The sequence below is a fragment of the Palaemon carinicauda genome, chromosome 11 (assembly GCF_036898095.1).
Source record: "Palaemon carinicauda isolate YSFRI2023 chromosome 11, ASM3689809v2, whole genome shotgun sequence".
NCBI lineage: Eukaryota > Metazoa > Arthropoda > Malacostraca > Decapoda > Palaemonidae > Palaemon > Palaemon carinicauda.
The window spans coordinates 64,750,994-64,774,106 of record NC_090735.1 but is presented as its reverse complement, the minus strand read 5'-3'; the positions used below and the strand labels follow the sequence as shown (position 1 = coordinate 64,774,106).

The 23,113-nt window shown below is 43.8% G+C and overlaps 1 protein-coding gene across 2 annotated transcripts in view; it reads right to left on the bottom strand.

The window, feature by feature from the left end:
- snz (snazarus) overlaps positions 1–23,113 on the bottom strand; it is a 264,501-nt gene that overhangs the window by 187,336 nt on the left and 54,052 nt on the right. For both annotated transcript variants that reach the window (XM_068383069.1, XM_068383070.1), the window contains exons 2-3: positions 3,073–3,318; positions 2,736–2,905 (exon numbers count right to left, since the gene is read on the bottom strand). In XM_068383069.1, coding sequence (XP_068239170.1) covers positions 2,736–2,905; positions 3,073–3,312 — 410 coding nt within the window. In that variant the 5' untranslated portion in view covers positions 3,313–3,318. The remainder of the gene's footprint in view (positions 1–2,735; positions 2,906–3,072; positions 3,319–23,113) is intronic.

Sequence of the window (23,113 nt, the reverse complement as noted above, 5' to 3'; positions counted from 1 at the left end):
CGCGCGGGTGACCGTTGGCGCGTAGGCGAGTGGACGCGCTGGCGAGTGGGCGTGTAAGCGCGCAGGCGAAGGTGTGCGTGAGAAAGCACAGGCGAGCGGGAGCGCCTGGGTGATCGCTGGCGATCAGGAGAGTGATGGAGCGTAGGCGAACTATGTGGCCCAGTCGAGATCAGGCGCGTTGGCGAGCGATGTACCGTTGGTGAACGACGGCGCGTTGGCGATCGATGACACGTGGAACGAGTGGGCGACCGACTGCGTACAGGAGAGTTGGCGCGTGGACGGGTCGGAGCCCTGTGGCGATCATAAGCGTGGGCGCGTTGGTGAGCGCTCGTGCACAGGCGAAGAATCGCGCGGGCGCGCAGGAGAATGCTGACGCGTAGGATGGCGCGACGTTGCTGAAGGTCTCGATGGTGAAGTCTCGTGGGCGGGCTCAGGATCTGGTTCGTGGGCACGCAGCCGCGTATGCACTTTAGTGTGCGCTGGAGACTGGAATGCAGGCGGTGGTCGTCGCGTAGGGGAACGCTGACGAGGCAGAGGAACAATATCCTTGCCAGCGCCCAGATCCGAAGATCGTGGGTGCGTGGGCGAGCGTTGGCGCGCTGGGCGCGTATCAGGAACTGGGCGTGTTGCAGTGCGCTGATACAAGGGCGGTGGGCGGCGCTCAGGAGACTGTTGACGCGCAGGGCGCGCAGCAGGGGCTGAAGTGCGCGGGCGCGCAGGCGATCGCTGAGCAGGCTGGCGAGCAGGTGAAAGCTGGCAAGCAGGAGAGCGCTGATGAACAGGAGAGCGCTGGCGAACAGGAGAGCGCTGGCGAACAGGAGAGCGCTGGCGAACAGGGGCGCGTTGGCGATCGGGAGAGCGCTGACGATCTGGAGAGCACTGACGATCAGAAGAGCGCTGATGATCAGAAGAGCGCTGACGATCAGGAGAGCGCTGACGATCAGGAGAGCGCTGACGATCAGGAGGGTGCTGACAGTCAGAAGAGCGCTGGCAAGAGTCTGACGACTCATCTGCCGTAGAGCGCTTGCGCGCAGGGCGCTGATGAGCAGGAGAGCCCTGGCGAGCAGGTGAGCGCTGGCGAGCAGGAGAGCGCTGGTGAGCAGGAGAGCGCTGGCGATCAGGAGAGCGCTGGCGATGAGAGTCAGGAGACTCTACGGCAGGAGAGCGCTGGCGAGCAGGAGGGCGCTGACGAGCAGAAGGGCATTGGTGATCAGGTGAGCGGTGGCGCTTGCGCGCTTTAGAAGGGCGCACAGGTGTAACCTGGCGCGGAAGGGCCTCACCCACATTGTGGGAGAGGTCCTTCTGCCCCGAAGGGACCGGTGCTTGCGTAGGCAAGGGAGATCTGGCAGGCACAGGAGATCGCGAACGATCAGCAGAGAGGTCCAGAGGTGCTGCTGTTACGGTCTGCTCCCGACAAGAAGAATCCTCCGCAGGGGACGACGAGGATGACCCGAAGAGGAGGCGCCTCTTGACTCCCTTGTAAGGAGAAGGAAGGCCTCGGCGACGAAGAGGAGGGCGAGCCTTACGGCGAAGGCGACCACGTGGCAGGGTATCAGCATCGTCGGTCCTCCGAAGAGGAGTCTCTGTTAGTGCACTCCCCCGAGGGGGAGCAACACTCGCAGGAGAGACCGTTGGACCCAGCTTCCCCCTCGAAGGATGTTCGGAGGGGGACCCTGGGCCTTCAGCAGTAACAGTAACAGTATCAGCAGGGGTTTGACCCGACCCGTCAGACGCCTCTGTCACAACAACATCGTCAATAGCCAAAGGATCTACCTCTGGTATTACCGGCAATTGTTGGACAGCTGCCCCTAATTGGATCAGATCAAACAGGGCTTCCTTGGAGGGCGAGCCCTCAAGCCCCAAGGAAGTCCAAAGCTGGAAGAGATCATTATTAGACACTGTTTGATCATAGTCTACAAAGTCAATAAAATCCTCCCCTGGCGGAGGAGGGGTTACTGCCTCGCTATGGGAGGCAACGCCCTCTCCCACACACCGAGTTTGGGAACAAGAAGGGCCTACGCTACCATTCGGCGGCCTTCTCACGAGAGACCGAACGAGTGGTAGCTTCGGAGGAGGTTCGGGCAACGGAAGAAGAGTCCTTGGAGCTTTCCTTCCCCTGGGGGGAAGAACGGTCTCTCTTAGAACTCTTCTTACGCCGCCGCGCAAACTTCTCCCACTGGGAGGTAGGCCACTCCCGACATTCTATACACAGATTATCATACTAATACACCGTTGACCTCGACACTGCGAGCAAAGGGAGTGAAGGTCTGTCTCGATCGCCGACATAAAAGTTCCGCAGAGGCGATTGGGAAGTCCAGGGCATTTCCGCATGGTGGAAAGCAAAGGTAGAGGCCAACTTCAACAAACACACACTGGAAGAAAAAGCAAACAAATTAAGGCTGTCAATATGCGAGGATGGGACAGAACATCTGTACATCGTCCGAGCCAAAAGTGAAGTGAGGCATTAAACCCTCGTTAAAACTTTAATGGCTCGTCATTTCAGCTACGCCGAAAGGAAACCCTATGTAAACAGCGTGGTTTGTATTTTGGTTACGGAACAAAGACAAATTTAAAGATTTTTGTACTGCAAATACAACTCAATTTGCAATGACTAAGCAATAAGGCCTCCATTTAAAATCTTTTTAGTTCTTACCCACTGAAAGTAAAAAATTATCTAATTTCTAAGGATACCTTAAACTTGTAGACACTGCAAAATGAAAACCATACATATTTACCGCAATGCCTCGATGCTTGGCATACTATCACTGACTAGATGAGAATACCATGGTGTGACATTGTTTTCAATAAAGCCATCAATGAGTTCATTGACTGCACTATCTATCTTTCTTGTGATGACCACGCCATGTCTTGAGGGTAATGAGCTTTCTAGATCACACCGGACACTCTACAAAGAAGTAGAAAAAACAGAATCATTAATGAGTAAAGTAACTATATTGCCAAGCAAATTTATTTTGTTGATATTACATCTTTTAAAACTGGGTAAGTTAGAATGACAGTATAAATCCTATGGAGAGAAATTAGTTGGTAAAAATTTAAAATAATAAAACTTACTGAGCTAAGTGCATGAAGGGCATGAATTTCCTCTGGCACTCTGATGGTAACCTGGTGTTTAGCCGAAAGCTTCACATAAGCAGCAATGGTAAGTGTGGCACCTAATATCATAGCAGAGATACCGCCCACAATAAGGGAGAGAGGGAGCACCACTCCCAGACTGCCACTGTTGCTTCCCCATCCCCAAACAGCACCTATACACCAAGCAGTCAACAGTCCTCCAACTGCTGCTGGCCACATCCAAACCTGTTGAAAAATCATAAATATGATTAATACAAATTTATGACCACTGGCTCATTCACTTTTAAAATGAGAGAAACATAGTCGGGCTTTGTCATGGTACAGAGCATCCTTAAGGTCGATACTTGCAGGCTCAAAAGGAAAAGGCAACCCTTTTGGCTGATGTTTTTGACAGTAAAGAGTAATGAAAAATGACATTTTAATTATAAAATAAATTTTTGAATATACTTACCCGGTGAATATATAATAGCTGCAACTCTGCGGCTCGACAGAAAACACACTCAAAAAACTCGCGAGCGATCGCTATGAAGGTTGCGGGTGTGCCCACCAGCGCCAACTGTCGGCCAGATACCACTCTTGCATGTAAACAAACCCTTCAATTCTTCTCGTCCCGCTGCGTCTCTATTGGGGAGGAAGGGAGGGTCATTTAATTTATATATTCACCGGGTAAGTATATTCAAAAATTTATTTTATAATTAAAATATCATTTTTAAATATTTAACTTAGCCGGTGAATATATAATAGCTGATTCACACCCAAGGCGGTGGGTAGAGACCAGAGTTAATTAAGTTTACAGCGTATAAGCTAAGAGTTTTTTCATTTTGACAGTTATCAATATAACAAAACCAAAATATATAGGTACCTGGTAAGGAAGTTGACTTAGACGATTACTCTGCCTTGTAAGTCTGTCTTCCTCACGGAGCCCAGCGATCCAATTAGGATGCTGAAAGACTCCCAGGAGCTGAAGTATCAAGGGTTGCAACCCATACAACAGGACCTCATCAAACCCCTAATCTGGGCGCTCTCAAGAAATGACTTTGACCACCCGCCAAATCAACCAGGATGCGAAAGGCTTCTTAGCCTTCCGAACAACCCATAAAACAATATTAAAAACATTTCAAGAGACAGATTAAAAGGATATTGGAATTAGGGAATTGTAGTGGTAGAACCCTCACCCACTACTGCACTCGCTGCAACGAATGGACCCAGTGTGTAGCAGTCCTCGTAAAGAGTCTGGACATCTTTTAAGTAAAATGACGCGAACACTGACTTGCTTCTCCAAAAAGTCGCGTCCATAATACTTTGCAGAGATTTATTTTGCTTGAAGGCCACGGAGGTTGCTATATCTCTAACTTCGTGCGTCTTAACCTTAAGCAAACATCGGTCTTTCTCATTCAAGTGAGAATGAGCTTCTCGTATTAAAAAAATCTGATAAAATATGACAAAGCATTCTTTGACATAGGCAATGAAGGTTTCTTAACTGAGCACCATAATGCCTCAGATTTCCCTCGTAATGACTTAGTACGAGCTAAATCGAACTTAAGAGCTCTAACAGGACATAATACTCTTTCCAGTTCGTTGCCTACGATCTCTGATAAGCAAGGAATATCAAAAGATTTAGGCCAAGGACGAGAAGGCAGTTCATTTTTGGCCAGGAAACCAAGTTGAAGTGAACAAGTGGCTTTTTTCTGTAGAAAAGCCGATGTTCTTACTGAAGGCATGAAGTTCACTGACCCTTTTAGCCGAAGCCAAGCACACTAGGAAAAGTGTCTTGAGGGTGAGATCCTTCAGGGAGGCTGAATGTAATGGCTCAAACCTGTCTGACATGAGGAACCTTAGGACCATGTCTAAGTTCCATCCAGGAGTTGCCAAACGACGTTCCTTAGAGGTCTCGAAAGACTTAACCCTGGATAGGTATGGTGGGTCGTTCGCGACCCCGCGTCAAAAAAAAACAGGTTTTTCTCACGTGACTCACCCCCGTGACTGAATTTGTGGGTGATCGACCTGCAGGAGGTGTCTCCCCTACACGCTCTAGTAGTGTCCAGATGTGCATTGCTGTAGCTGTACTCCTTCCCCGATTTCTGAGACGCGTCGGGGTCGAGCGCGACCGAGTTTACCCTTCTAAGGTAATTTGCATAATTATCAAAGTTATTACGTATTATGAAATTGTCGTAGAATGGTGCAACTTGTATAGGTTATCAGTTGTGGAAAGTCTTGGTGGATTGTTTGGCTACCATGTGCATGATTTTTTTTTTAGTTAAAATGTCGTTCATCACCACGAGGACCATTTTACCGCGAGTGCCCCTTTTTCATTTTTTTTCATTTTTTTGCCAAGTCATTTTTCCGTAAGATATTGCCAAATAGTGTCGTAAAACTTTTGCTTGTTTAGTGTTGGAAAGTGTGTCTAGATGATCTGGCTACCCATGCGTGACTTTGTTTTTGTCAGATACGACGTAGTTATTGGTACAGTGAACCCTCGTTTATCGCGGTAGATAGGTTCCAGTCGCGGCCGCGATAGGTGAAAATCCGCGAAGTAGTGACACCATATTTACCTATTTATTCAACATGTATATTCAGACTTTTAAAACCTTCCCTTGTACGTAGTTCTGTTAACAAACTACCCTTTAATGTACAGAACACTTAATGCATGTACTACAGTACCCTAAACTAAAACAGGCACAAATATTAAAGGTGATTTTATATCATGCATTTCCTAAACACGCTTAAAAGCACGATAAAAAATTGCAACCAATGTTTTGTTTACATTTATCTCTGATCATAATGAAGAAACAAACTGGAGGTAGAGCTTTGTTTATTACCCAGACATATTTCCCATACTTTTCCCTTAGAACTACATCACATCTTCCTACTTTAGATATATATATATATATATATATATGTGTGTGTGTGTGTATATATATATATATATATATATATATATATATATATATATATATATATTTATATGTATACACATATACATACCTACATATATACATAAATACATGCATACATATATATATATATATATATATATATATTACTGTATATATATGGGTTATGGAAAAAATCCGCGAAGTGGTGAATCCGCGATGGTCGAACCGCGAAGTAGCGAGGGTTCACTGTATATTGGGTATTTAACTGCGGTTACCAATTTCTGTTTTTTTTCAATATTTGTAAAAATTACTACGTAGTAAGGAATTGCCGTATATTATTCATTTTTTTTTTCATGTTTGTGTTAGAAAGTGTGCCTTGATGGTTGGGCTAACACGTGCATGTCTTTTTTTTTATCTGAGATGCTGTATATGTCGGGCATTTTACCGCGAGTGCCTCTTTTTCATTTTTTTTCATTTTTTTGCCAAGTCATTTTTCCGTAAGATATTGCCAAATAGTGTCGTAAAACTTTTGCTTTTTTAGTGTTGGAAAGTGTGTCTAGATGATCTGGCTACCCATGCGTGATTTTGTTTTTGTCAGATACGACGTAGTTATTGGTATATTGGGTATTTAACTGCGGTTGCCAATTTCTGTTTTTTTTCAATATTTGTAAAAATTTACTACGTAGTAAGGAATTGCCGTATATTATTGATTTTTTTTCATGTTTATGTGTTAGAAAGTGTGCCTTGATGGTTGGGCTAACACGTGCATGTCTTTTTTTTTATCTGAGATGCCGTATATTAGAATGTTGGGCATTTTTCCGCGAGTGCCCCTTTTTATTTGTTTTGCATTTTTTTGCTTAGTCATGTTACCGTAAGGAATTAGCAAGTAGTGTCGCAAAACTTATATTTTTATAGTGTTGGAAAGTGTTTCTAGATGATCTGGCTACCCATGCCTATTTTTTTTTTTAGCCAGATATGGCGTATATATAAGTATGTGTTCGATTTTCCTGTGATTGCCATTTTATCGTTTTTTCCCATTTCTTTCAAAATTACTACGTAGGCTACTAAGGAACTATCACAGAGTAATGATTCATTTATATGTTTATTTGTCGGAAAATGTGCCTTGATGGTTTGCCTAGCACGTGGCTGAAATTTTTTTTTTCTGAAATGCCGTATATTAGAATGGCCATTTTTCCACGAGTGCCCCTTTTTATTTGTTTTGCATTTTTTTTGCTTAGTCATGTTACCGTAAGGAATTGGCAAGTAGTGTCGCAAAACTTATAATTTTATAGTGTTGTAAAGTGTTTCTAGATGATCTGGCTACCCATGCCTATCTTTTTTTTAGCCAGATATGGCGTATATATAGGTATGTGTTCGATTTTCCTGTGATTGCCATTTTTTCGTTTTTTCCCTTTTCTTTCAAAATTACTACGTACTAAGGAACTATCACAGAGTAATGATTCATTTAGATGTTTATTTGTCGGAAAATGTGCCTTGATGGTTTGCCTAGCACGTGGCTGAATTTTTTTTTTCTGAAATGCCGTATATTAGAATGTTAGCCATTTTTCCGCGAGTGCCCCTTTTTATTTGTTTTGCATTTTTTTGCTTAGTCATGTTACCGTAAGGAATTGGCAAGTAGTGTCGCAAAACTTATATTTTTATAGTGTTGGAAAGTGTTTCTAGATGATCTGGCTACCCATGCCTATCTTTTTTTAGCCAGATATGGTGTATATATAGGTATGTGTTCGATTTTCCGGTGATTGCCATTTTTTCGTTTTTTCCCAATTCTTTCAAAATTACTACGTACTAAGGAACTATCACAGAGTAATGATTCCTCTAGATGTTTATTTGTCGGAAAATTTTGTTTACTTCTTTTTTGATTGAATATCATCAAATTTTTTTAGCTAAAATATTATATTGTTTTACATTTTTTTTTTTTTCGATTTTATTTCCATTCAAAAAAATTTTTTTGGGTCAGAATTTTAATTTTATAGTCGTAAAATAATCGTCAATTATCCAGCAACCCACCATACAATTTTTATGCATATCCAATAATAATTAGATTAGTAAATAACACCTTGAAATTGACATACCCTTCCTACATTTCAAGTGGCAGATTAGGGAGTCTGAGTCAGTGTGGTTGGCGGCCATTTTATGGACATATCCGAAGCGTAAGTTGCCCTATCTATATATATTCTTGTTCCCTATAGAATTTGTGATATTTTGGTATATTTTTACCTGCATAAATATCATATTATATATTAAATATATGTATTTTTTTACGAAATTTCTAAGTACTCAAAAAATTACCTTTAGATATGGCCCCTGATATAAATGTAATTTACAAAATAATGAAGATTTTTTTACATATTTCTATTTTAGGATAACATATGTTTATTCCCTAAAAATATTAGCCACTTCCTATTTCATTTGGGTACCCAAAAAAATTCATGAAATTTGGACAAATTTTTTTGGCCAAAAAAAGTTACCCTTTTTTTCTCATTTCAGATCTTCACCTGCATGGGTCTGACTTCATCCAAAATACATCAAGATGTGTCCTAAACATTCAAGAATCAATTCCTAAAAGGATTTGCGTATATATGTATAAACTTTTTTTTTATGAATTTTTATGTCAGGTCTTTTTTTTTTCTACTTAATTTTTTAAAATATTTATAATAAATAGTTTTTCTGCAGATGAGTAGTATTTATCTTTACAGTTGTTTTAAGCATTCATTGAAGTTTTTTTTGGCAAAAGAAAAAAGGAGGTTACCGCAAAAAATGTTATTTTCCTTAGTAAAATAAATTTTTGAATATACTTACCCGATGATCATATAGCTGCATCCCTGCTGCCCGACAGAAAAAACCTACGGGCGGAATACGCCAGCGATCGCTATACAGGTGGGGGTGTACATCAACAGCGCCATCTGTCAAGTAGGTACTCAAGTACTCGATGTCAACAAAGAACCAATTTTCTCCTCTGTCCCACTCGTTCTCTATTGGGGAGGAAGGGTGGGTCCTTTAATTTATGATCATCGGGTAAGTATATTCAAAAATTTATTTTACTAAGGAAAATAACATTTTTCAATATCAAACTTACCCGATGATCATATAGCTGATTCACACCCAGGGGGGTGGGTAGAGACCAGCATTACAAGTTGACATTATGAGCTAAGTATTCCGTATTTCATTTTAGCAGTTATTCAAAATAACAAGCATAAAATAAATAAGTACCTGGTAAGGAAGACGACTTGAACAATTACTCTGCCTTTTTAAGTACGTCTTCCTTACTGAGCCTCGCGATCCTCATAGGATGCTGAGCGACTCCTAGGAGCTGAAGTATGAAGGGTTGCAACCCATACTAAAGGTCCTCATCAAAACCTCTAATCTAGGCGCTTCTCAAGAAATGATTTTGACCACCCGCCAAATCAAGTAGGATGCGAAAGGCTTCTTAGCCTTCCGGACAACCCAAAAATATTTCAAGAGAAAGATTAAAAAGGTTCTGGAATTAGGGAATTGTAGTGGTGGAGCCCCCACCACTACTGCACTCGTTGCTACGAATGGTCCCAGAGTGTAGCAGTTCTCGTAAAGAGACTGGACATTCTTAAGATAAAAGACGCGAACACTGATTTGCTTTTCCAATAGGTTGCGTCGAATATATTTTGCAGAGATCTATTTTGTTTAAAGGCCACGGAAGTTGTGACAGCTCTAACTTCGTGTGTCCTTACCTTCAGCCAAGCTTGGTCTTCCTCATTCAGAAGGGAATGAGCTTCTCGTATTAACAGTCTGATAAAAATAGGATAAAGAATTCTCTGACATAGGCAAAGATGGATTCTTAACTGAACACCATAAAGCTTCAGACGGGCCTCGTAAAGGTTTTAAAATAGAACTTAAGAGCTCTTACAGGACATAATACTCTTTCTAGTTCATTTCCAACCATACGATAAGTTTGGAATATCGAACGATATTGGTCAAGGCCGAGAAGGCAGCTCGTGTTTGGCTAGAAAACCAAGATGTAGAACATGTAGCCGTTTCGGATGAGAATCCGATGTTCTTGCTGAAGGCATGAATCTCACTGACTCTTTTAGCTGTGGTTAAGCATATCAGGAAAAGAGTCTTAAAGGTGAGATCTTTCAGGGAGGCTGATTGAAGTGGTTCGAACCTGTCTGACATAAGGAATCTTAGAACCACGTCTAAATTCCAACCAGGTGTAACCAAACGACGCTCCTTCGTGGTCTCAAAAGACTTAAGGAGGTCCTGTAGATCTTTATTGTTGGAAAGATCTAAGCCTCTGTGACGGAAGACTGACGCCAACATGCTTCTGTAACCCATGATAGTGGGAGCTGAAAGAGATCGCTCTTTCCTCAGATATAAGAGGAAGTCAGCTATTTGAGTTACAGAGGTACTGGTCGAGGATACGGATACTGACTTGCACCAGTTTCGGAAGATTTCCCACTTCGATTGGTAGACTCTAAGGGTGGATGTTCTCCTTGCTCTAGCAATCGCTCTGGTTGCCTCCTTCGAAAAACCTCTAGTTCTCGAGAGTCTTTCGATACTCTGAAGGCAGTGAGACGAAGAGCGTGGAGGCCTTGGAGTACCTTCTTTACGCGTGGCTGACGTAGCAGGTCCACCCTTAGGGGAAGAGTTCTGGGAACGTCTACTAGCCATCGAAGTACCTCGGTAAGTTATTCTCTCGCGGGCCAGAGGGAAGCAACTAGCGTCAACCTTGTCCCTTCGTGAGAGGCGAACTTCTGCAGTACCTTGTTGACAATCTAGAACGGAGGGAATGCATATAGATCTAGATGAGACCAATCTAGTAGAAAGGCATCTATAAGAACTACTGCTGGGTCCGGGATAGGTGAGCAAAGTATTGAGAGCCTCTTGGACATCGAGGTTGCGAAGAGATCTATGGTTGGCTGGCCCCAGGTGGCCCAAAGTCTCTTGCATACATCCTTGTGGAGGGTCCAATATGTTGGAATTATTGTCCCTTCCTACTGAGACAATCTGCTAAGACATTCAAGTTGCCTTGGATGAAACTCGTTACTAGTGAAAAGTCTAGACCTGTTGAACAGGAGAGGAGGTCACTTGTGAACTCGTACCATGTCAGAGAGTAGGTCCCTCCTTGCTAGGAGATGTACATCAAAGCAGGGAGTTGACCGTGTTCACCTCCACTACTTTGCCTTGAAGGAGAGACCTGGAGCTTTTCCAGGTCAGACGTACTGCCAGAAGCTTCTTGCAGTTGAAATGCATTGTCCTTTGACTCGAGTTCCATAATCCCGAGCATTCCCTACCGCCTAAGGTCGCACCCCAGCCTACGTCCGATGCGTCTGAGAAGAGAACGTGGTTGGGAGTCTGAACAGTCAGGGGAAGACCCTTTCAAAGGTTGATAAAGTCCTTTCATCAAGTCAGACCAGACTTATCTTCCAGAAACCGGGATCGAGACCGCTTCTAGCGTCTTGTCCTTTTCCAGTGAAGAGCTAGATGATACCGAAGAGGACGGAGGTGTAGTCTTCCAAGTGACACCAATTGAACCACGGATGACAGTGTCCTAACCAGACTCATCCACAGCCTGACAGGGCCGTGTTCCTTCTTCAGCATCTTCAGGATGGATAGCAGGGCTGGGGGTTGATCGTCTTGTTCAGCCATGTCCTCATCAGAGGGTTCCTCATCCGAAACTGATGAGGAAACGGCAACGGAGTGGGCAACGTCTGACTCGCTGAATCCGGTCGCACTGGTGGATGCGTGACGGAGCCGGACACAAGATCATGGTACTGCTGCACAGTCTGTGAACTGTCAACCATGGGGACGCGAGGAAGTACAGCGACAACCCGAAACTGTCTAGACTGTCTGGGTTGTGCAGACAACCCCTTATCGGGTTGCTGAGGTTGCCGCACTGCGTCACAACAAGTCACCTCTGCTGGTTGTTGAACGTCTTCCTAGTGACACACTGAACGTCCACAACCACCTCCGAGAGTCGCTTAACGTCAACGTGCGACTGGCAACCCACACTGGGTCGCACCGGTGGAGGAACCATCTCAACTGGCGGACGTGAGTAGGATACCTCAGCGTCAACAGGGCGTACAACCAACCGGTAGGAAGGTTGTTGGCTAGAAGGTTCTTCTCCGTAAAAAATCCTCTATCAAGGACTAAGCTTGGACTGCATGTCTTGCAACAAAGCCCAAGGTCTATGGGAGCAGGTGTGGCAACAGACGGGGTTAGCGACTGAAGCGGAACCATTTACCATCCCTGGAAGCATGTTATGCTTTAATTAAAGTCCATAGGAGGCTAAGCAGCTTAAGGCTCCTCTCCAAATGACAGAGTCCTCAAGGGTAATATCAGAAGGAGGGAGAACAGCACTTTCTCATCTACAGGAACCATGTCCGAGAAAAGCTAGGTTATCTCAGTGAGGGTTTCACTGGTGCATAAGCAGCAGACCAGAAGGCAACGTTATGTAACTGCTTGACAGTCTGTGAACTGTCAAAAACTGAACTGTCAACCACAACAGGTGCGTGAGGACATACAGCACTGGTGCATTAGTAGCAGACCAGAAGGCAACGTCATGTAACTGCTTGACAGTCTGTGAGTTGGCAACAACCAAAGCTGTGTGGGGAAGCCTCAACTCCTGACTGACTAGTCTGCTGCGGGCGAGTGGCGGTAACCACAGTGTGTTGCGGAGGCTGACACACCGTGTCAAAACACGGCAGCTTGTGGTAGCTCACGCACGGCAACGGAGTGCTCCGTGTGTCTGTGGGAGTCAGCATGCGTCTGGCAGGGTCGACTGCGCATGGGTGGAGGAGCTCTCACAACAAGAGTGTGGGAGCAGGCAGCCATGCTGGGCGCACAACCGTGGCAGGCTGTAGGCCAACGGGTGCATCGTCAACCTTCTCCTCAGTCGGAGTGTGGGAGCTGGCAACAACAAAAGCGGAGTGCTGGTGCGTGAGAGGGACTGCCGTGGGTTGCGGAGCATGCCGCATTGCGTCAAAACACGGCAGCTTGACAGCACCTTCCCACTGCTGATGCGGTAGCTCACGTATGTCAACGGAGGTTGCAGAATGAACATGCGTCTGGCAGGGTCGACTGCGCATCGGTGGTGGAGCTCACACAGGTGGAGTGTGGGAGCAGGCAGCCGCAGTATCTGCTGAGCGCACAACCGTGGCAGGTTGTAGGTTAACAGGTGCAGTGTCAACCTTCTCAGCACGATACTCCTGCATGAAGGAAGCAAGCTGAGACTGCATAGTCTGCAGCATGGACCACTAGGGTCTACAAAAGACGGCAACAAACGGAGCTACTGTCCGTTGTGACTGAGGGTCTAAAACAGCTGGTGTGGCAACAGACGGAGTTACTGCCTGTTGCGGTACCACCTTGCCTCTCTTGGGAGGTGTGCAGTCGTCGGATGACTGCAGCGAGTCCGAACTGACCCAGTGGCTACACCTAGGCCGTTGGACTTGCGCGGAAGGGACCGACTTGCACTTAAAAAGCTGCAAGATTTGGTCCATGGTTTCTACGAGAAACCTCTTCCACAGACGAGGAATAAATGGGCTCTCTCGTCTTTGTGTGGGTGGGGCGATCACGTCGGCAACGTGTGTAGATACACCCGAAACCACCGAGGGAAACGTCTGTTCGTCGATCAAGGCCTGTGGAACCCATAAGTCGTTCGACATTACTTCTCCCCTGGGCTTGGGAGCTTGTATGAGGTCCCGGACTAGGTGAACAACTGGCACGAACAGACGAACCCTCGAACGCAACACTGTAACACTTTGCGCATATCACTTTATCACTTTTGATTTTCTGTTTGCACTTATTTCACTGAAATCGAAACTTTAACTGATTTCTACCTGAAACACGCAATCCTATCCTTCATTAAAAGGTAGTAATTACGAAAACAGTTTTACAATGCAACAGAAAAACATAATTAAAGATAAAGAATTCAGTGGCTGGAAAAGAGACTAAACACTAGATCAAATAAACTACGTTTAAAATCTCTCACCGCATAAAGCCTGGGAACAAGAATAAAACTCTAGAAACGTTTTACCTTCTTCCCCTACAGCGACTAGGGAGAAGAGTAAAAAACGAGAACAACGTTACCCGCTTGAACGAAACGTTTATTCTCCTCTCTCTCCCTCCGTCTCTATCTCTCTCTCTCTTCTCTCTTGACTTAGAACCTGAGAGAAGAGCCCAATTATATATCGTTAAAACATATTATTTGCTAAAGGAAAAAACTGAAAGGTTTCCCAAATAAAAAGTTCCTTTATTAGAATTTAAACCATTAAAGCTAAGAAAGAATGAACGAAACGCTAGAATCGGTTTACTCTTACTGCAACGTGAAACCGTGAAATACTCTCTCTCTATCGTAACGATAGAGCGCATGTTGAACGTTCTGAACGTCAACAACTGCGGAGACTAAACTAAACGTTAGTTCATCTTTGAAAACAGTACGAGACTATCAAAGAAATTCTTTCAAAAACATTAAAATTAAAAAAGTATAAATTCTTAAAAGGTAAATACGATATGACGGGCTCAATGTTAATTAACTTCGGTTCCAAGTAAGGACCGCCTACTATTAGGAAAGGTCGCATATAAACAAACATAAAAATTAATTTTTATAAGTTTATAATAAATGGAAAGTTAATCGAAGAGGCCTATAAAGGCGGGGAGATATAAAATAAATAGATCTATAACTTGTTAAGCAAAATTACCAAAAACCTAAACACACTTCCGTCTAAGGGAAGGGTCGCCATTTAAAAGTGAAAGAGAGTCCATACTCTCTTCGTCACCAACACTTCCGTCTAAGGGAAGGGTCGGCCATTTAAAAGTGAAAGAGAGTCCATACTCTCTTCGTCACCATAATTAAATCTATCCAAAACGAGTTCAAGTTTTGAAATGAAGATAAAACCCCTGCATAGCGAAAGCTCAAAACTGGAATACAGTAGTGTACTTCACCAAATCGTTGTGAAAACAAATCCAGTTAGGGACGGCGTATTTAGTAGTTCTTGCCTGTGGCACGACAGAGGGAAAATTGGTTCTTTGTTGACATCGAGTACTTGAGTACCTACTTGACAGATGGCGCTGTTGATGTACACCCCCACCTGTATAGCGATCGCTGGCGTATTCCGCCCGTAGGTTTTTTCTGTCGGGCAGCAGGGATGCAGCTATATGATCATCGGGTAAGTTTGATATTGAAAACTGATTTTTCAAGAATTTTTTTTGGCGTCGGGGTCGTTCGCGTCCGAGTATACCCTTAAAGGGGTGTCCGAGGAGCGTACCTATCCAGGGTTAAGGAGATCTTGGAGATCTTTATTGTTGGAAAGATCTAAGCCTCTATGTCGAAAGACCGAAGCCAACATGCTCCTGTAGCCCTTAATCGTGGGAGCTGAAAGGGAGTGAACCTTTCTCAGATGTAAAAGAAAATCTGCGATTTGGGCTACAGAGGTACTGGACGAGGACACAGATGCTGACTTGCACCAGTCTCGAAAGACTTCCCACTTCGACTGGTATACTCTAATGGTAGAAGCTCTCCTAGCTCTTGCAATCGCACTGGCTGCTTCCTTCGAAAAGCCTCTAGCTCTTGAGAGTCTTTCGATAGTCTGAAGGAAGTCAGACGAAGAGCGGGGAGGCTTTGATGGACATTCTTTACGTGGGGCTGACGTAACAGATCTACCGTTAGAGGAAGACTTCTTGGAAAGTCTACTAGCCATTGAAGTACCTCGGTGCACCACTCTCTCGCGGGCCAGAGGGTAGCAACCAACGTCAACCTTGTCCCTTCGTGAGAGGCGAACTTCTGCAGTACCTTGTTGACTATCTTGAATGGTGGGAATGCATATAAGTCCAGAAAAGACCAATCCAGTAGAAACGCGTCTATGTAGATTGCTTCTGTATCTAGGACTGGAGAGCAATAGATTGGTAACCTTTTGGTCAACGAGGAGGCAAAGAGGTCTATGGTGGGTTGACCCCAAGTAGCCCAAAGACTCTTGCCCACGTCCTTGTGGAGGGTCCATTCCGTGGGTATCACCTGACCCCTCCGACTGAGACAGTCTGCCAAGACGTTCAAGTCCCCCTGGATGAATCTCGTCAACAGGGAGATGCCTCGAATTCTTGACCATAAGAGAAGGTCCCTTGCGATCTCGAGCAGCGTGAAGGAGTGTGTGCCTCCTTGCTTGGAGATGTACGCCAAAGTTGTGGTGTTGTCTGAGTTGCCTCTACCACTAAGTTTCGAAGAAGCTTTCTAATATCATCAAGGCCAAGTGGACTGCTAATAGCTCCTTGCCGTTGACGTGCATGCTCTTCTGCCTTGAGGTCCACAGACCCGAGCATTCCCGACCGTCCAGGGTCGCACCCCAACCCAAATCCGACGCGTCTGAGGACAACACGTGGTTTGGGTTCTTGACTGCTAGGGATAGTCCCTCTCTCAGACTGATATTGCTGTCCCACCATTTCAGGCATGCCTTTACTGGTTCGGAGACTGGGAATGATACTGTCTCTAATGTCTTGTCCTAGTTCCAGTGAGAGGCTAGATGGAACCGGAGAGGCAGAAGGTGTAGTCTCCCTAGTGAGACAAACTGCTCCAGGGATGAGAGAGTCCCTACGAGACTGTTCCAACTCCTGACTGAATAAACGTTTCGTTTCAGCATGAGTTGGACTTCGAGCAGGGCTTGACTGCGAATCTCCATCCCCAAATATAGAATAATCTGGGATGGGATCAGTTGGGACTTTTAGGTTGACCAAAAGTCCCAACTCCCTGGCCAGACTCAACGTCCAGTGTAGATCCTGCAGACAGCGAAGACTGGACGATGCTCTGAGAAGCCAGTCGTCCAAGTACAGGGATGCTCGGATCCCCGATAGATGGAGGGATTTTGCCACATTCCTCATGAGCCTCGTAAACACGAGAGGCGCAGGACTGAGGCCAAAGCACAGGGCTCGAAACTGGTACCCCACATTCCTGTAAACAAACCTCAGAAACGGTTGGGAATCCGGGTGTATAGGAATGTGGAAGTATGCCTCCTGAAGGTCGAGAGAGACCATCCAGTCGCCTTCCATAAATGCTGTCAAGACAGCCTGGTAGACTTCATCGTGAAGTTTGTCTTGACAATGAACACATTGAGCGCACTTGCCTCTTACGTACTCCTGCAGTGAACATGGCTGCCAAATCATTGGAGCCATCCCTGAGGGACTTGTTCCTGCAGAGAACGTGGCTGTCAGATCATTGGAGCCATCCCTGAAAGCCTTGTTTATGCATGACATAATTGTACAGCAAAACTTCAAAGGCTCGAAAATAGCTGTGAAGTCGACCTGTAAAATCTTGGAGCGTCTCATGGCCAGGCACCAGGGAGAGTCTATGAGGTTTGAGAAGTCTATCTGGGCAGAGGCAGGAACTCCCAAGCCGAGAACTTCTCTCGTGTCATATCAGACTCTCGCTCTATAAGCCAGTTTAAAAGAAGGGAAAGCAAAGGCTGTCTCCCCCAAACTCCTCCTGGTGATAAACCAGTCGCCTAGCAAACGTAAAGCTCTCTTAGAAGAGCGAGAGAGCACTAGCTTATAAAACAACGGCTTCGAAGTAGCTAGGCCTAGTGTAAGCTCTGACGTTTAGGCGAACGAGGAGCAGTAGTTACAAAAAGATCCGGACAAAGATCCTTAAAAATCAGCATGATTTATTTAAAGTCCATAGAGGGCTAAGCAGCTTTAGGCTCCTCTCCGTCTGACAGAGTCCTCAAGGGAATATCAGCAGGAGGGGGAACAGCAACTTCCTCATCTGAAGGAACCTTGTCCGATAATAGCCGAGTCTCAAGCAAGGGAGAGACCTACCGTGGTGGCAATGCTTTACAAGCAGAGTCCACACGCACTGGTGCATTAGTAGCGGACCAGGACGCAACGTCATGTAACTGCTTGACAGTCTGTGAACTGTCAACAACAACAGGTGCGTGAGGACGCACAGCGTCCACTCGAGACTGCTTTGACCGCCTAGACTGAGCAGTCAAAACAACTCTAGAATGCGGAGGTTGACGCTCAGCGTCAAAACAAGTCAACTCCGATTGTTGGCGAACGTCCTGAACGTCAACAGGAGCATCAGCAAGTGGCCTTACGTCCAAATGTGGCTGAAAATCCACACGAGACCGCATCGAGTGTGGTTCTAAACAACCTGACTGACGTGACTTGGCTACGCCAACGTCAACAGGACGCACAAAGGAACGTTAGGGTGGCTGAAGGCCAGGATCTCGATGAGATAAACGGCTAGGCTCAACGGACTTATCGGCAGAATAGTCTTCCATAAGGGAGGCAAGCTTATTCTGCATGTCTTGCCGTACAACCCATATAGGATCAACGGGAATGGTTGCGGTAAGAGACGAGGGTAACGTCTGTGACCGCAAAACCTTGCCTACAAAAAGACTCTCGGAGTCTGTGTTACGCTTTTGTTAGGCGGCGAGCAGTCTTCCGATGACTGCATAGGGTCAGAGCTGTCCTAATAGTTAAAACCAGGACGCTGGACCTGTCCTGAAAGGACTGACTTTCGCTTAAAGGGCCTCGAAACCTTGTTCCACGGTTTCTTATGCGAAAAGCCTTCGGATGACGAGGAGAAAATCGTCTCTCTCGCCTTATGGTAGGGGTGATCTTGGTAAGATACACCTGATACCATAGAGGGAACGTCTGTTCGCTGATCAAGGCCTCTCGAACCCATAAGTCGTACGACATTACTTCTCCCCTGGGCTTGGGAGCTTGCAAGAGGTCCCGGACTAGGCGAACGACAGGCACGAACAGACGAACCCTCGGTCGCAACACTGATAACACTTTGCGCAATATCACTTTATCACTACGATTTTCTGTTTTGCACTTATTTCACTGAAATCGAATTTTTTAACAATTCACATTAGGTATGAATAAAACTGATTTCTACCTGAAGCACACAATTCTACCCTCATCAAAAGGTTGTAATTGCGAAATCAGTCGTATAATGTAAGCACATTAATACCAGCAAAAAACAGTAAACATATTTAAAGATAAAAAAAAAATCAGTGGCTGGGGAAGAGACTAAACACTAGTTCATTCAAAACTACGTTTTCAATCTCTCACCGTACAGTGCCTTGGGACGAGAATAAAAACTAAAAACGTTTTATCCTTTCTCCCCGTACAGAGACTAGGGACGAGAGTAACTCGAGAACAACGTTACTCGCTTGGGACGAGATAAAGATCGGAACGTTCTCTCTCCTCTCTCTCTCTCCGTCTCTATCTCTCTCTCTCTCTCTCTCTCTCTCTTGATTTCGCACCGAAGAGAATAGCCCACTTACCTTTCGTCAATAAACAGGTTATTTGACCAAAGGAAAAAACTGAAAGGTTTTTCAATTAAAAGTTCCTTTAAAATAGTCTTTAAAACATTTAAGCTTTGAAAGAAAAAAGAACAAAACGTCAGAATCGATTTACTCTTTCTGCAAAGTGAAACCGTGATATTCTCTCTCTCTATCGTAACGATATAGCGCAAACTGCGTAGCATAAATAAACTAAACGTTAGTTCATCTTTGAAACAGTACGAAGACTATTCAAAGAAAAAAAACTATCATAAAATATGTACTAAAAATATTTCATTTAATAAGTTTTAAATCATTAGCTCTGTAAAAGTTATTTACGATTGAAAAGGGCTCAACGTTGTTTAACTTCGGTTTCCAAGTTAGGACCGCCTACTCTCAGGAAAGGTCGCATATAAACAAATCATTAAAATTTATTTTGATGTTTATTATAAATGGAAAGCTAATCGAAGAGGCCTAATAAAGGCGGTTGAGATATAAAATATATAGAGGAAAATCTATAATTAATTTATAACGTGATAAGATAATTGCTAAAAGCCTAAAACACACTTCCGTCTAAGGGAAGGGTCGGCCATTTAAAAGTCAAAGAAAGTCCATACTCTCTCTCTTGTCATCAAAAATTAAATCTATCCAAAAACGAGTTCAAGATTTAAGATGAAGATAAAACACCTGCACTGCGAAAGCTCAAACCAAAATGAAGTACTTCACCAAATATGTTGAGAAAACTCCAGGTTCTACAGCGAGTATTGATACGTCTTGTCGTCAACGTCGACAGAGAAGAATTGAAGGGTTTGTTTACATGCAAGAGTGGTATCTGGCCGACAGTTGGTGCTGGTGGGCACACCCGCAACCTTCATAGCGATCGCTCGCGAGTTTTTTGAGTGTGTTTTCTGTCGAGCCGCAGAGTTGCAGCTATTATATATTCACCGGCTAAGTTAAATATTTAAAAACTTGAATTTCCTCATTCCTGTTTTCTTGAGGCTAAACTAACTAGTTTAGCTTTTTGATCTCGTGAAATTTAAGCTCTGTTGATGGACCTTGATGCTTATGGAGGTGTAGACCCAAATGGTATTTTTCCTTTGTTTTTTATAAAGATTGCAGATTTCTTAGCTCCAAAGTTATCTGTTATTTTACGCAGGTTAGCAAGAAGAGGAGTTTTTAGCACTTGTTGGAGAATTGGTAATGTTACTCCTCTATGTAAATGTGTATGTGGTAGCTCAAGTCCAACTGATTACCGCCCCATTTCCATAACTCCCATAATATTTAAAGTTTTTGAGCATCTTCTGGCAAAATGTCTTAATAGGTTTGCTGAAGGTAATCATCTATTCCCTAGTTTACAATTTGGTTTTTGTAAAGGCCTGGGAGCAAGTGATGCGCTTCTTACAATCTCCAATGCTGTATAGAAATTCCTTGATTGTGGTCTGGAAGTTCATATGATTGGCCTTGATTTTAGTGCTGCCTTTGACCGTGTTAATCATGAGGCCCTTGTTTTTAAACTCAAACAGTTGGGAGTGGGTGGATCGTTTCTTAGCATTATTATTAAATTTTCAAGTAATAGATCACAAAGAGTTGTTGTTGATGGGCACCCTAGTGAGTATAGGAATGTGATATCTGGTGTTCCACAGGGTAGTGTTCTTGCCCCATTACTTTTCATACTATATACACATGACATGTGGTTTGGCCTAGAAAATAAGCTTGTTGCAAATGCAGATGATGATACTCTCTTTGCATTAATTCCATCCCCTGAATGTAGATCTGGGGTTGCTGAATCCCTTAATAGAGATTTAGCTAAAATTAGTGCATGGTGCAAATTATGGGGTATGAAGTTGAATCCTAACAAAACTCAAAGTATCATTGTAATTGGTCAAGGACAGTGGCTTCTCAACATCCAGATCTCAGTATTGATAATGTTTCTCTAACTCTGTATGACTCTTAATATTTTAGGTGTGATTCTCGACAGCAAATTTACTTTAAAGAAACACATTAGGTCTGTCTTCTTCAATTGCACAAAAAAAATGGCTTATTGAGAAAGTCTTTCAAGATTTTGGGTGATCATTCTATTCTGAAGTGCTTTAATTTTTTCATTCTACCTTGTTTTTAGTATTGTTCTCCTGTCTGGTCTTCATCTGCTGATTCTCATCTTAATTTGTTGAATAGAAACTTACGGTCTATTAAATTTCTTATTCCTGATCTAGATATTAATCTTTGGCACCGTCGTTCAATTAGTTCATTAAGCATGTTGCATAAGATTTTTCATAATTGTGACCATCCTTTACATTCAGATCTTCCTGGACAATTCCATCCTGTTCGTAATACTAGGCAGGCCTTCTCCATTATGAGGCTCAATACTACACAGTATTCAAGAAGTTTTATTCCAGCTGTGACCAAGTTGGGGAATGATCTTCCTAATCGGGTAGTTGAATCAGTAGAACTTCAAAAGTTCAAAGTTGCAGCAAATGTTTTTATGTTAACCCTTTTACCCCCAGGCTATTTGGAAATTTCTAACCCTTAACCCCTAGGGGGTTATTTTTTTCCCAGCACATTTTGCAGTATTTTTTTTTCAAATTGCTCTAACAGCCTTAATTTTTGTCATAGAGAGGTCTGGTTGGTCTCATTCTCTTGGAAAATGCCTGAATTTTCTCAAAAAATTATCAAAAATATGAAAAAAATGTTATTTTCATTAGTAAAATAAATTTTTGAATATACTTACCCGATGATCATATAGCTGTCAGCTCTGCTGCCCGACAGAAAAACCTACGGGCGGAATACGCCAGCGATCGCTATACAGGTGGGGGTGTACATCAACAGCGCCATCTGTCAAGTAGGTACTCAAGTACTCGATGTCAACATAGAACCAATTTTCTCCTCTGTCCACTGGGTGTCTATTGGGGAGGAAGGGTGGGTCCTTTAATTTATGATCATCGGGTAAGTATATTCAAAAATTTATTTTACTAATGAAAATAACATTTTTCAATATTAAACTTACCCGATGATCATATAGCTGATTCACAACCAGGGGGGTGGGTAGAGACCAGCATTACATGTTGACATTATTATGAGCTAAGTATTCCGTATTTCATTTTAGCAGTTATTCAAAATAACAAGCATAAAATAAATAAGTACCTGGTAAGGAAGTCGACTTGAACAATTACTCTGCCTTTTTAAGTACGTCTTCCTTACTGAGCCTCGCGATCCTCATAGGATGCTGAGCGACTCCTAGGAGCTGAAGTATGAAGGGTTGCAACCCATACTAAAGGTCCTCATCAAAACCTCTAATCTAGGCGCTTCTCAAGAAATGACTTTGACCACCCGCCAAATCAAGTAGGATGCGAAAGGCTTCTTAGCCTTCCGGACAACCCAAAAATATTAATAAAACATTTCAAGAGAGAGATTAAAAAGGTTATGGAATTAGGGAATTGTAGTGGTGGAGCCCTCACCACTACTGCACTCGTTGCTACGAATGGTCCCAGAGTGTAGCAGTTCTCGTAAAGAGACTGGACATTCTTAAGATAAAAGACGCGAACACTGATTTGCTTTTCCAATAGGTTGCGTCGAATATACTTTGCAGAGATCTATTTTGTTTAAAGGCCACGGAAGTTGCGACAGCTCTAACTTCGTGTGTCCTTACCTTCAGCCAAGCTTGGTCTTCCTCATTCAGATGGGAATGAGCTTCTCGTATTAACAGTCTGATAAAATAGGATAAAGAATTCTCTGACATAGGCAAAGATGGATTCTTAACTGAACACCATAAAGCTTCAGACGGGCCTCGTAAAGGTTTTTAAAATAGAACTTAAGAGCTCTTACAGGACATAATACTCTTTCTAGTTCATTTCCAACCATACGATAAGTTTGGAA